Source organism: Wasmannia auropunctata, unplaced genomic scaffold, assembly GCF_000956235.1.
Source record: "Wasmannia auropunctata unplaced genomic scaffold, wasmannia.A_1.0 LD335428.1, whole genome shotgun sequence".
NCBI lineage: Eukaryota > Metazoa > Arthropoda > Insecta > Hymenoptera > Formicidae > Wasmannia > Wasmannia auropunctata.
In genome coordinates this window covers 32833-46712 of record NW_012027462.1, presented here as the reverse complement: position 1 = coordinate 46712, position 13880 = coordinate 32833, and the positions used below count along the sequence as shown (strand labels likewise).

Genomic DNA, 13880 nt, shown 5'->3' with positions numbered 1-13880 from the left:
TATCCCCTGTGTGCCTTGTCGACTCAGTAAATTAATTAAAAATTAATTAATTAAATTAATTAATTTAATATTAAATTAATTAATTTAGTTTAATATTAATGTTTAGTTTAATATTTCCAATAATTTTAATTTTTATGAAACAGGCTTAAAGTGACTAAATTGATCAATGGGATTATAGTGAAGCAAAAACTTGGCCATTATGTAAAATTTTTTCTTTTTTTAGAATGATTCGTATCTCAATAACTATTGCGAAGATCGCAAAATAGTAGAGGACTTTTCGATTCAGTTTTGCCCACTTTATCTGCCCAAGAATGCTTTACCATTAAGTATCGGACACCCTGTATAATTGTACATTTTCTTTGCACTAATTAATATTAAAACGAATAAAACATAATTGCATTACTTATTCACGTTTAACGTAATAAAAGTAACGAAATAAAGGTAATCCAAAACTAATGGTTTATATCCTATGATCTGGCATCTCTTCTCCGCATCTCTCAAGCTCTTTTTCAATTATAAAAAGTAAAACATCCATATAACGCGTACGTATTTATATAAAAATTGATTTCTCCGAATAAAAAACCAAACCTTTATTGCAATGCGCATGTACGAGTAAGCCACGATTTATTTCGAACTTTAATATAAAATCAATATATTTCGTGAAAAAAGATACATGTATAAAATTTGCTCTTCTTTAATGAAAAGGTATCAATTTTCTACGCAATCGTTGTTTCAGAAATAATGTTACACTAAAATATTTATTAAAAAAAAAATTACAGTTTATAAAAGAAGCACGATATTACATTTACGTGTATTATATTTAATATTTTAAAATATTCTATAGAGACGTAAATTTATTTAAGAGAAAGAAAAATTTAAAAAATATATGGATAATTTCTGGCTTTTATATATATGTTATGTATTTATTTCGCTCTAGTAATCATTGTATATATCGAAAGAAAATTTGAAATGTCTGTAGCTACTTTCGGAACAGCTGTGCGCGGTGTATAAAGTCGATTTAAAAAAATAACAAACAATGATTTTGCATTCATCTGTATATGGACTGTGCGGATAAACGTATTATTTAAATAATTCTTATAAAATTCAATATATATTTCAAAGTATGACTAATTGAAAATACCGGTCGACAAGTCTCGCAGTTGTGCGTGCAAAAGGAGTAATGAACAGTAATAATAAATATACATGTAATCCGCAATACGTGCCGCGCCAGCAGAGCACTAAAATTACTTGCGAGCAATTCCTGTTTTGTTCATTCAATTGCGTCACCCTAAAAGACGAAACTGATTAATTGATCGGCTATGACCTGTTTTTTCTTCTGCGTAATCGAGCAGCGAGCCATTTTTCTCTCTCTACAAATTGCAAACGTTTTCAAAAGTTTCGCAAACGCGACGCGTAGCGACGCGAGAAATGTCATTAAGCGCAACTTCACTCTCTATTTCTCAGCATGAAGTACGCATTACTTCGGATAATATAATCGCCCACGTAATTCATTATCCGTATCTCTCACGCTAAACGAACGATAAGAGGTGAAATCTTGTGAATTATTTCACTGCTTCGGCTGATGACAGATTGACGGATTTGTCACTGATTCTCGATGAAAAATTAATCAAACTGACGTTTAATCGTTTTGACCCCGTAATACGGCAATTTTGTAATTTACTTAAGATAATTATAAACATACCACTTGATAGCGCGTAGCGCGAGATAATACGTTTACACTTGTCAAGGAGAATACGAGTATCCCTGCTTAAAAAGAGATCCGATAGATAATAATAGATAGAAACAGGGCATGGGCATATTTTAAATATTTGTATTTGAAATACAGTATTTGAAATACAATTTGTATTTTGTATTTCAGCGGAGCACAAAAGTATTTTATATTTTGTATTTCAAAAAAGTTATTCAATGTATTTTGTATTTCAGATACAATCTATTTTGTATTTGAAATACTACAATTCTTGATAACAATTGATAGAAACTTAAATTTTTCTCAACAAATCTGTATAACAAATCTCATATTTACAAATCAAAAACACGATAAAATTGTATAGGTTCTTATCTTTTAAACAGGGATTTTGTGCCCAGTTAATACACACACACACACTCTCTCTCTCTCTCTCTCTCTCTCTCTTTCTCTCTTTCTCTTTCTCTTTCTCTGCCTCGACGTAGTTCGATATGTTCGTTTGCACTTTAGCCGCACCTAGATTCATCATCGCGCTCACGAAAATACGCGCGTCACGGCCGGACAATTCGAACTTCGATCTGAGCAGTCGCCACATTTACAGTGAAATGGACTGGCGTATTGCGCAATTCCATTCTATCTATCCAGTATAAATCTACCAAAGTGCACGTCACCATCGTGCGACACTTCACGCGGGTAAAGATTCCGATGTCCCACGTAAATGAAATCACCTATTTCTGACTGATTTGCGTTAGATATTTGCATCTGACATTATATGTATATATGTATATAATCCGTAAACCCTTAACGAGATCGAACGGAAAATCAGTTCCAAAAGTACCTTATACAATTTAATGAAATGTAAATGTTACTAATTAAAAAATACAAATGTACGTAGAAGATAGATTTTGGCAACACTTTTGCGAACAACTGAATAATATAACAAGTTTTATTTATTTTCTTCTCTTTCTTTTCTCTCGAATTATCTTTACGAATTATCCATTTTGTATTTTAAGTATTTAGAAGTTATCATTGCATTATCGTTCTTATGTTAAGATAACTTAAATGAATTTCATCATCACGTACGAGAAGGTATTATAAGTACGTGATGATTATAAGTGAGAGAGGCTAAAGTTTGGAAATTTTTTAAATATTTCCTTAACGTCTCAGCTTCGTGTTCGTAACTTGTATATCTTCACGCGCGAGCGTAATCAAAACTGATCATCCAGCCAGTTTCTTGTTTCTTTCCTTCGTTGTAAAAGGACATCGCGTTTCTTCGAGAAAAATGAAAAATTGTTTGAAAATCTCAAATTTTTCTTGGCTTTCTTACGTATACAGGTATGCTGTCGCGCGGCATTTGTACCATATTGCATTTCTGATTTTCCAGGAAGTTACGAGAATTTTGAATAAAGAATTTATACACAGATTTTCAGGTCAGTGACTTTAGCAAACGCGTAAACGCGATATATTCTCATTTTCCTCATTTTGCACGCACGCTTGGCCGATTGCGTATGCGTAACGCGTTCTCGTAGCGTGCGTATTTTATTTCTCGCTTGTTAATCGATACAATCGGCACGCTACATCCTGGGGGCCTAATCAAGGAAAGCTGCACGCAAAAGTGAATGATACTTAAATATATATTTAAGTAATGTATAAAGTAATTCTTAAGGAAGCATATAATACACCTACAAATCGATTTTTTTAAATACATATTTTAAAAGTACGATATCTTAAGAAACGTTTGACTTTTAGAATAAAGTAAATTTTATGTGAATTAAATATTGCGTACCAATAACCACGCCGATTCCCATTTGCCTTACTTACTTAGTGTCTTAAGAATGTTTTTGTAAAGTTTGAATTCGATCCGAATTCGACGAAAAATGAAACAGTTACACAAAATTATAGTCGAGCAAGTTCGAGCGCACTGAGCGCGTCAAACGCGATCTGTTGCGTCATGTCTGTGACCGCATCGTAAAGTGATTTTTTGGAAGCATCCACTTCAGCAGAGGGTTTGCTTTATGGCTCTGGAATAGATGATTCAATGTAAATAAAATTTTTAATATTTTTGTAGTTAATCTGAATGTAAAACTTTAAACTCATTTTTCGCGAAACGTGGTTTTCAAAATGCGTGACCACTATATCTCGAAAATGGTTTGACCGATTAATTTGCAATTTTATACGCTTTTTCTAAATATTAAAAACTACTTCCCTACGTAGGATTCTTTTTTTACGATGCTTTGTTTTTTCCGCAGCCAACAAACGAGCAAGATTTAAATCGCTATGTTGACTTTGACCAACTGCTATATTGTTCAAATGCAATATTTTGAAAAACGGCTACGTAAGAAAGTAGATCTATGTTTTAACTTTATATAACTCGTTGCATTTTACTTTCAAATGAGTCCTGTAAGAGCAGCAGTGGTTACCGCAAAAGCTGTTTTCAAAACACCACTAAGAAAAAACTTAAATAGCGCGAGCCATTTTTTAAATCATTTTTTAATTAAATATATATATTTTAAAAAAATATGTTCTTTTCAATGAAACAAACCCGACTTCTCTATCTCTTTTCGTTTTTTCGTAAAAAATTCGCAAAGTTAGACCTTGTTTTGACGTGTCTATAGGTATGTATATGCTCCCTTAAGTGATATGAATAAGTGATATGAATAAGTGATATATTTAAGTAATACGAAGTGATCATCTGGTAGAAATGTATGCAGTTTTCATAGACACTTATCCAGTTACTATCTAGTATTACTATGTCTAATAATTGTAACAATACTGCGTCGGAAATAGTCAAGAACTTGATAGATTTTTATTCACAAAATACGAAATGTTACTTGGACAAAACTGCCAATTTCATGAGCAACAGGTTTACTTATTAATCAATTAAAGTCCATTTATTACCTCGGTTTTGTTCAGAAAATGAATTGAGATTTTGCGCATCTTTTGTGTTGCAGTAACTGCAGACAAAGCGTTACATCTTGATTCTAAAGAGTTTTACTTCTCAGTTATAACTAGAAGTTAATATAACTGTTTAATAACTGCAAAAAAAATCAAATAAGTAATTTAGACTAGACCAAGGAACGAGCAAGGTGTGACTTTTAAAATTCATCAAGAATAAAGAACCAGAAGAACAAAATGACACGGGAGGTGTTGAATGATAATAGAAAGTTTTTAGTAATCCATATATAAAAGATATTTCAGAGACTTTTGCGTCTGTTATTGATAACACTGATTTTATAATAGGATATAAATGTTTAAATAGAACCGATATGTTCGTCAGGGCTCACAAAAATAGGAATGCAATTACGACAAGTAACAACGTAATTTACAAAATTTACAAAATGTGGGTCAGACAAAAAGACAGCTCAGCACCCGGCTAAAAGAACATAAAAATAACATCAAGTTAGATCAGACGAAGCATTCAGTAATTACAGAACATATGCTTGAATCTGGACATTCTTTTAATTGGGATAAAGTAAAAGTTTTAGACACCGAACACAATTACTATAAAAGACTCATATCCGATATGTTACACATAAGAGAAAAATATGGATTAAATTCAGTAAAAGACTTAGAGATGCTTAGTTCCTATTTTGATATCCTTGACGAACTGATTGACAGCTAAAAATATCGTAAAATAAACAGAATCTGTCCGTATCACTTTTTAATAAAAAAACTCAAATAACACATTATCGATGTAACGTGTGTCTCCTGTTTTGACACACAGTCGTTTTAAATGTCTGGACGAGTAGACATGTCTGTGCCTTCTATACATTGATTTGGCCTTTGTACTGTCGCACCATCGAATTTACCGAGGAGTTTCGTGAATAATAAGACTCATATAATAGAGCATTAACATCAGCACATTAATTATATTATCGGGCACTACCTACAACAATCTCGAACAATTACAGACGGAGAACAGCTCTGTAAATAGCTGTTTCTCGATATAACGTTCCCGGTGAATGATACAATTGTAAAAAAACAAGAATATTCAAAGTAGAAATTAATTTCGGATCACCAATAATATTCAAAAGGGTCAACCCACGGTTCCGAGAATGTTTCAATCAGAGAAGATACAACATGCGCCGTATAGTACGCGAACGAATAATTGCGCGTTAAATATGCGACAGAACACAGCGTTCATTGTTTTAGGCTTACCGAATTTTAATATTGACTAAATTGCTTGTATGGATTTTTATTAATTTATTTAAATGTTTAAATTATTAATGGTTTTTATTAATTTATTTATATATTAATGTATATTAACTGAAGAAGACTCCATGTAGTCGAAACGTTTTGACATTAAAGTTTCAAAATTTTAATATTGTGTTTTAAGTGATTTCATATCGCGTCACACCTTGCTTGTTCCTTGGCCTAATCTAAATTACTTATTTGTTTTTTGAAAACACGAGCTAGTAAATGTATTTCTAATTTTGCTCAAAAAATGTTTGAAATTTCTACCAGGGTGATATTTAAGTAACATGAAGTTCTTAAATATATTTTAAAATGCATTTTATCTATCTCAGAATTTTAATAAATAAAATTTAAAGAATGAGAAATTGATCTTATTTTTAACTTCTTACATTTTTTCAATTTCTTTTCATTGTTTCATCTATATTTTGTTTATTATCATTCATTTCGCAAGTAAACGATGAATATACGTTAACATATTGCCGCGTTGATAGAAAAATGACACAAAAATAATACTGACTGAATGCTTCTGACTAATTCTTTTAACTTGTATCGCTTTTTTTATCAACGCAGCGACGCGATGTGTCAGCGTAATATTCATCGCTTATTTGCGAAATAAAGATAATAAACGAAATATAAATGAAAAGAAATTTAAAAAATATAAAAAGTTAAAAATAAAATGAATTTTTTATTTTAAAAATAAAATTCTCTAAAAATAGCTCTAGACTTTCTTTTAAAGAACATGGCCTTCTCGAAAGATCATAACGACGTTGCGGCCGCGAGTAATCCAATAAGATCCACCAAGTTAAATGGTAACTATTTTACTTAAAACGTTTTAACGGTGTCGATTATGCCGATTGACTGTGTGAAAGCGGACGCGCGAAAGTGCATTTGTCACGTCCACTTCTATTTTCACGAAACGGTCATAATTATTGAAGAATAAAACTGTTGCGTACATTCTAATAATAGCGTTAAAAATTTGTTAAACGTTTGAAAATCTAAATCGATGTTTGCGAATAAATAAAGACAGATATACGATTATTGCGAAGCAAATTGGAAGCAGCGCAGCGGTTTAATTAAAACCTGCATCCATCAGTGTACAAATTGGAGATTTTGAGAATTGCAAATTAGAGATCAAAGTTCAACCGATCAGAGCAAAACGGATTATAATTAAAATGATTTGCGACTTGCAGAATTCGAATCTTCAATTCTCAATCTTCAATCTCCAATGCGTGTCCTGAGACAGGCTTAAAAGCTACTACATACAGTTAATAACGCACGCTGCAATATTTACCTATTATACAACGCATCTAAGCTGTTTCATTAGATGCTAACTACGATGAGATTTTCTCCACTGACACGTCTTTTAACGCCGCACAATATTGAGTCAATTAAGTTAGTCAAGTTAATTTTCAATATCTATAATTAGAACATTATTGAAACCTCATAAAGGACTTCGCACAATAGTCAAAATGTTTATTAATTAACGGTAGGATTAGGGCAACTTATTATATTTAAATAATCAGACCATACATTGGAGATTGAAGATTGCGACTTGAAGATTCGAATTCTGCAAGTCGCAGATCATTTTAATTACAATCCGTTTTGTTCTGATCGGTTGAATTTTAATCTCTAATTCACTATCCTCAAAATCTCCAATTATTGCATCTTATCTTTCATGATATGACGTCATATTACAAGATTCTTTAGCATTTATTAGCTTCATCAATCATCAATTTCTTGTTTACTAGCAACAACGCTGCACATTTCATTGATATTATTAATCTAATAAAATATGAGGTCAATTTAGATGCATCTTTAAAAATTCATTCAAAGTTTAATACCTATAAAAAGATTGTGTGCTTTATGGCTTTTACAGGAGATTGTAAATAGCACTCAACATCATACCCACAAATCAGTTAAAATTAAATATATTCAGCGAGTAATCTCATCTATAATAGATTGAGGGATCTAATTGTGGATAATTTTCATTATTTCATTCAATTAAAATATAAAAATAGTACTAAAATTGAAAAAAATCATCCATGAATTACTTTTTTAAATTATTATAATTGCATAACTATATTAAATGTGTTATTCATTGTTTCGTACACGGAAAGAACGATTTTATTGAAAGGTCTAAAAATTTTGCTAAATACAGATCTGAAAATAATTTTTTGTTGAATCATGAAAATAATTTGTTGGAATGTTTACACTGATAAGCATTGCTATAAAACGTTTTAATATTCTAGCAATCATTTTGACTTTCGCACAAAATTATTTTGATTATTGAACAAAAATTATTTTCAGATCTAAATTCAGCAAAATGTTCTTTCCGTGTATCTTTTTCGATAAAACTATTTATAATATAAATTTTTATTCTTAGAGTGATTCAGAATTAGTGGTCCTTACACAGTTATATCGAATTAACAGCGCATTTAAATCACAGTTTGCTAAAATTCTGGCCTCAAAAGACTTTACTTTATAATCGATTATTTAAAAGATTGCAATATTCCGAAAGGACATTAGAATTAATCAACTGCGTGATCTCCGTCTCGTTATGCACAGTTTCGTCCTCGATTATTTCTATCGCTAATTCTAAGTACGTATAGGTATACATATATTATTCCCTAGCCCACGTAAGGAATCGAGAACCGCGTCACAATGAGGGAACAGCTGTGAGGAAACAGCTGAGTGTTGTTCATAACATTTCGCAGCCGCGAGAGTTAACGGATTTGACATTACAATGGAGCAACGATAATTCGCTTTTACGTGAGTTTTGCGTAGAATAGCGAAACTTCGCGGCGGCGTGGCATCGGAGAAATAATCTATTGCTCGCGCGCCGAGAGACTGCAAATAGAAGCTGGAGCAGACGTTATGCTGCAGTTGTCAAATCTACGATGTGACTATCGTAGCTTTACATCGCGCGTGTTGTTATAGTTTAGCGGAAATAGAAACGATTGACGTCGCTAATCCAATCATCCCCGTAATTATGTACTTCGCAGTACTGCGTAATAATATAATTATTAATTTTATTAAATGCAATTATTTTTTAAATATGACACTTGTTTATACGTTTTAAACGTAACTATATTTAACGTACTTATATTTAGCATGTCGAAAAATTTAAACTAATGAAATGACATAGAAGGTTAAAACGTTCTGATTTAAGGATGAAGTAAAATCTTTTGTAAAATTATTTATTAATTATTTATTTATAAATAATTTTACAAAAAATTTTATTTTATCCTTAAATCAGAACGTTTAAACTTTCTACGTCATTTCATTGGTTTAAATTTTTCGACATGCTAAATATAAGCACGTTAAATATAGTTACGTTTAAAACGTACATATAAACAAGTGTCGTGAACGTCAAGTGAAAGTTCACAAGTATCTACGTTAGGGTTAATAATGTTTAAATAACAACTGCTATCGACAATCAAACAGATTTCTCATTATACATGAGTAAGTCAAACAAGATCGAATCGGACAGAAATAATTGATTTATTAACATGGCACGCTCGGTCTTTCGATTGTTATTTCCGACGTTACTTTCTCTTCCACTTTAAACGTGCGTGAATCGATCGAAAAGTTTTCCGCACGCGCAACAAATCAAAGCCGCGCTTGATATTTCGCAGCGATCCAACGCGCGCGGACGTGTGATTATGATAGGGAAAAAAGAGCTGACGTGTACCGCCGAGCTCGCGAGAAATTACATTTTTTTTTTCAACGCTCGTAAGTTCTCCGCGCGCGAATCCGCGCGTTTTGATGTCCCGCGCGACTCCACGGGAAGTGGAAATGATCGGTCGAACACACGTCGGAAACAATTTGATCGCAATACGTGAAATATCAAAGCGTTGTTTAAATTATAGTTTTTTGCGAGCGCGGAGCAAAGCTGGGAAATAGAGCCGTTCGTAAACATGCACAACAAACATACTTTTTTGACATTTTCGATCTATTTGCGCTTGCTGCTCGGATCGACTATTGATTGACTGCAGTTGATTCGTTTGATGACGCGTCACTTTTACGACGTCGTAGAAAATTCACATCACCCTTTGTAACTTGTGGATGACTAGATCCCTTGGTTAGGATATCATCCACTTGTTGATACAAATTCTTCTTTTGATAATCAACAAGTATAGAGAAATATAAATCGATTATCTTGTAATAGCATTAACAATTATAATGGAAATATTAGGGAAAAGTGTAATGAATTTCTTAAAAAAATTTATATATATAAATAAATTTCATGCTCTACATTGCAAAAAAAGTTTCATCTATAATTGTGTGTGCGTTGGGTTATTTAAAATTCGCTTTATTAAAAAAATTCATTAGATTGAACTTGTTTTCAGTCTCGTTTCTTGGTAATATAATTTGAATTGAACTTATTCAAACTGGCTGTCATATTTAAAGCGACAAGTGAATAAATAAATTCTTTAATTAGCACTTGTGCGAGATACCCTAATACTCGAATGTTTGTAGAAATTTTAATTCTCATTTTCCGAAAAACAAAAGAAATATTAAATAGGTAAAAAAAGGCAGTTAAGAGTCCCACGCAGTTCTCGGTGCGTATATATTCTTGGTTTATTCCAATATCCTTTACATTTACTCCTTTGCGAACGTTTTGGCTTCTATCAAGCCATCTTCAGCGCAAATTAATCTTGATAGAAGCCGAAACGTTTGCAAAGGAGTAAATGTAAAAGATATTGGAATAAACCAAGAATATATGCGCACCAAGAACTGCGTGAGACTCTTAACAGCCTTTTTTCACCTATTTAATATTTGTCAATTAAAGAGTCATTACCTTTTAATTATTAAAAGAAATATTATTTAACATGTAACAAATATGGTATTGTGTCGAGAAAATTTTTCTGACACCTTTGACGTAATTGTAATATATTAATTAACAATTATGAAACAAATATAAAATCACTTTTTAACTTTCGAGTTTATTTTCTCCGTTTTTACAGAATATGGGTTAGGACCCTGTCGCGGTAAGCTTTTTTATTTATTAAAACAGAAATGAATAGAAACAATTACAAATATAATTAAAATGCAAATAAAACAGTCACATCGGAAATAATAATAATTAAACTAATCAAAATGTTGCGTAAAAAATAAAACTTTCTTTGCAGATCATCGTTCTTCATCTCTATTAAAAATGCATTTCACAAACATATGGGATCAACTCTCCATGCGGCAAACGAAAACTAGTTTTACGGGTTAAGTTACAAAAACATTAATTAATCGAAAACAAACGCACCACGCATCTTAAAGTTTTTAAAACTTTAAGTCGGCAAGTTGATTAACTCAAGCAAACCATGAACAGGTATAAAAGTCTTTTTTTCCTTTTTTTTTATTAAAATCAAAAAGTTTAATACGTTACTTTACATAGTAATTTTGACATTTTTATAAGATTATTCAAGGTTTCTGTTCACTCACTACCACTGTCTCAAATATCAAAATAAATAATAAAAAATTTCTTGCAAAATATATTAAAATGGAAATATGTTTCAATAAACTAATACTCACAATCGATAGTCTTGTAAAATATATAAAGAGATTTTCTTTTATTTTGTTAATTAATAAATATATCTGGAAATGAGTTATGCATAATCGCATAACAAATATGTTCATGACAATTTTCTCTTTCAAATTAATAATATATGGAAATAAATATAATCTAATTCCTCCCTGAAATAAAAAATTTTTTATAAATCTACTTCAATTTCAAATTGAAATGCATTCTATTTTACTTAAATATATTTTGCAAAAATATTGTGAAAAAGATTGTGACTGGAAGCGGGCAAGTACACAATAAAAATTTATTTCTACTTAAATATATTTTACAAAAATATATTCAAGTAGAAATAAATACTCAAGTTGTGACTGAAAGCAGGAAAGTACACAACAAAAAAAATTAAAAAAAATTTAAAAACATAAAAATTTGTTTTTACTTAAACATATTTTTGCAAAATATATTCAAGTGGTGAGTGGAGCTTTAAAATTTTACTATTAATTTTTATTTACTGAAGTTCAATATGTGAAGGTTTTTATAAAAAAAGATATTGGTATCAATAAATTTTTAATTATTTGAAATTATTTTCAATTATTACAGTTATAGATTTCTAAAATATAGAAATTTATCAAAAAGTTTTATTTTACTAATATCCTTCGCAAATACTGAAGTGTCAGAAAAAATATATTATTTCTTTACCCATTAAAATATCAAACTAATTATCCGACGGATAACTTTTTTTCGACAAATACATGATGATGTAAAAATGTATTCATCAGGTTTCACGTAATTCTTAAATTAAATTCAAATTCGTGTCGAAATAATTTAACATCATAACGCCTCTCTCGTGCCGTTTCTTACAAAATACTAAAAGTATTTTGTAATAAATATTACAAAATACTAAGAGTATTTTGTAATACTGAATTTGAAAAATTGTCATTGTGTTTTTTGAAGAATTCTGATTGTTTATAGAAGCTGTAGAATTAAATGTACGAATTACACACGAATGCAAACGAAATATTATTACTCACGTCTAGCGTGCGCCTTGTCGCTGACGGAAACTAAGACGACGAGTAGGACGACAATCGAGAGATAGAGCGAGAAAAGGGGACCGGAAGTCGCGCTGGTCCTCATCCTGTCGCGATCGTCAACGGCGCGCTTCTATGCCACGAGGGTTGGTTATAGGCTCAAAGAAACGAGGCTGCTTGATGAGGTTGCTACCGTTGGTTGCGGCCGCCGAGAACAGAGACGATCACTATAACGGATGACGAGAGACGATGCTACCCCGTTGAGCAGGTGGTTGTGAATGAACGATGGTGGCGGCGCGCGTTCCCTCTTTTACAGGAGCGGAAGCCCCGGAGTGGCGCAGTCGGATATCGCACCGTGGTGCATGCCGGGCGACGGCGAACGGCGGGGCATATCCGTGGGTGGCGGCGATGTGATATCTTCCAGGTGGTGGTGGCGGTGATCACGGCGACGGTTTGTTATCACTGTGAACTTTGATGATAATCCCGAACGCGATCGACGAGTGTCTTATAGGCCTGGAAGAAGCGCGGCGCCGAGTGAATCGCATGTGCCGCTAAAAGGAGGCGCCTCGAGGTCTCGTTTCGGGTAGGATAGTTAGAGCCGTATTACAACAGTTCTCGATAATTACGATATTAATGTTAATAATATGGCTTTTGTGAAATTCAGCTGTTATATAGAATATTAATGCATGTATTACATGATGAATACTGATATAGAAAAGTGTTGGATGTTTGTAACCATAGTTGCATGGTAAAATAATTAGAAATTAGAAATTTTATTTTCATAGTTACTGCTATAATATTATTAATAATAATTATATTTATAATTTTATTAAACAAATATATAAATGGTACCGAAAATAATTACATTATCATTAAATTCATAATGATATATTAGAAATTTCATTTTTATAATTACTGCTATAATGTTAGTAATAATAATTATATCTATAATTTTATTAAATAGATAGAACGGAAAATAATTAGTTATAATTAAATTATGGCAATTATCTATTTTTTCCTTCAGTAAGACTTCACAATTGCAGAAAAAATACAAATTATGTTCCTATTTTTTGAAAAATATATTGTACGAATTATTTATTAATCGACACTGACGTTCATTTATCGATCACGGGGCGAATATGAATTTCTCAATCAAAATATTAAAATCTATTACAGAGTATATGTATATTTTTGTTATGAGAATGTAAAAAATAATTCCATATGTGGCAAATGCAAAATAATTAGATTTTATGTGTGAAAATCGTTTAATTAGCTTATTTATAAAACATTTCCATTTTATTTTCACAAAATATTATGTACATATTTAATATGTACTTATATTATGCAACATTATATAATATATAATATAATATTTTACTAAAAATGATAATTTTTTATTAAATTTAAGGTCTCATCAATTGAGAAAGACATTTTTTTG

At 31.3% G+C, this 13880-nt stretch overlaps 1 protein-coding gene across 2 annotated transcripts in view; it reads right to left on the bottom strand.

Annotated features, from left to right (window-relative positions):
* The window catches only part of LOC105456987, a 16629-nt gene extending 3909 nt beyond the window's left edge, over positions 1-12720 (bottom strand). For both annotated transcript variants that reach the window (XM_011701373.1, XM_011701374.1), the window contains exon 1: positions 12446-12720. In XM_011701373.1, the coding sequence (XP_011699675.1) occupies positions 12446-12548 (103 nt within the window). In that variant the 5' untranslated portion in view covers positions 12549-12720. The remainder of the gene's footprint in view (positions 1-12445) is intronic.
* Positions 12721-13880: the final 1160 nt, after the last annotated feature.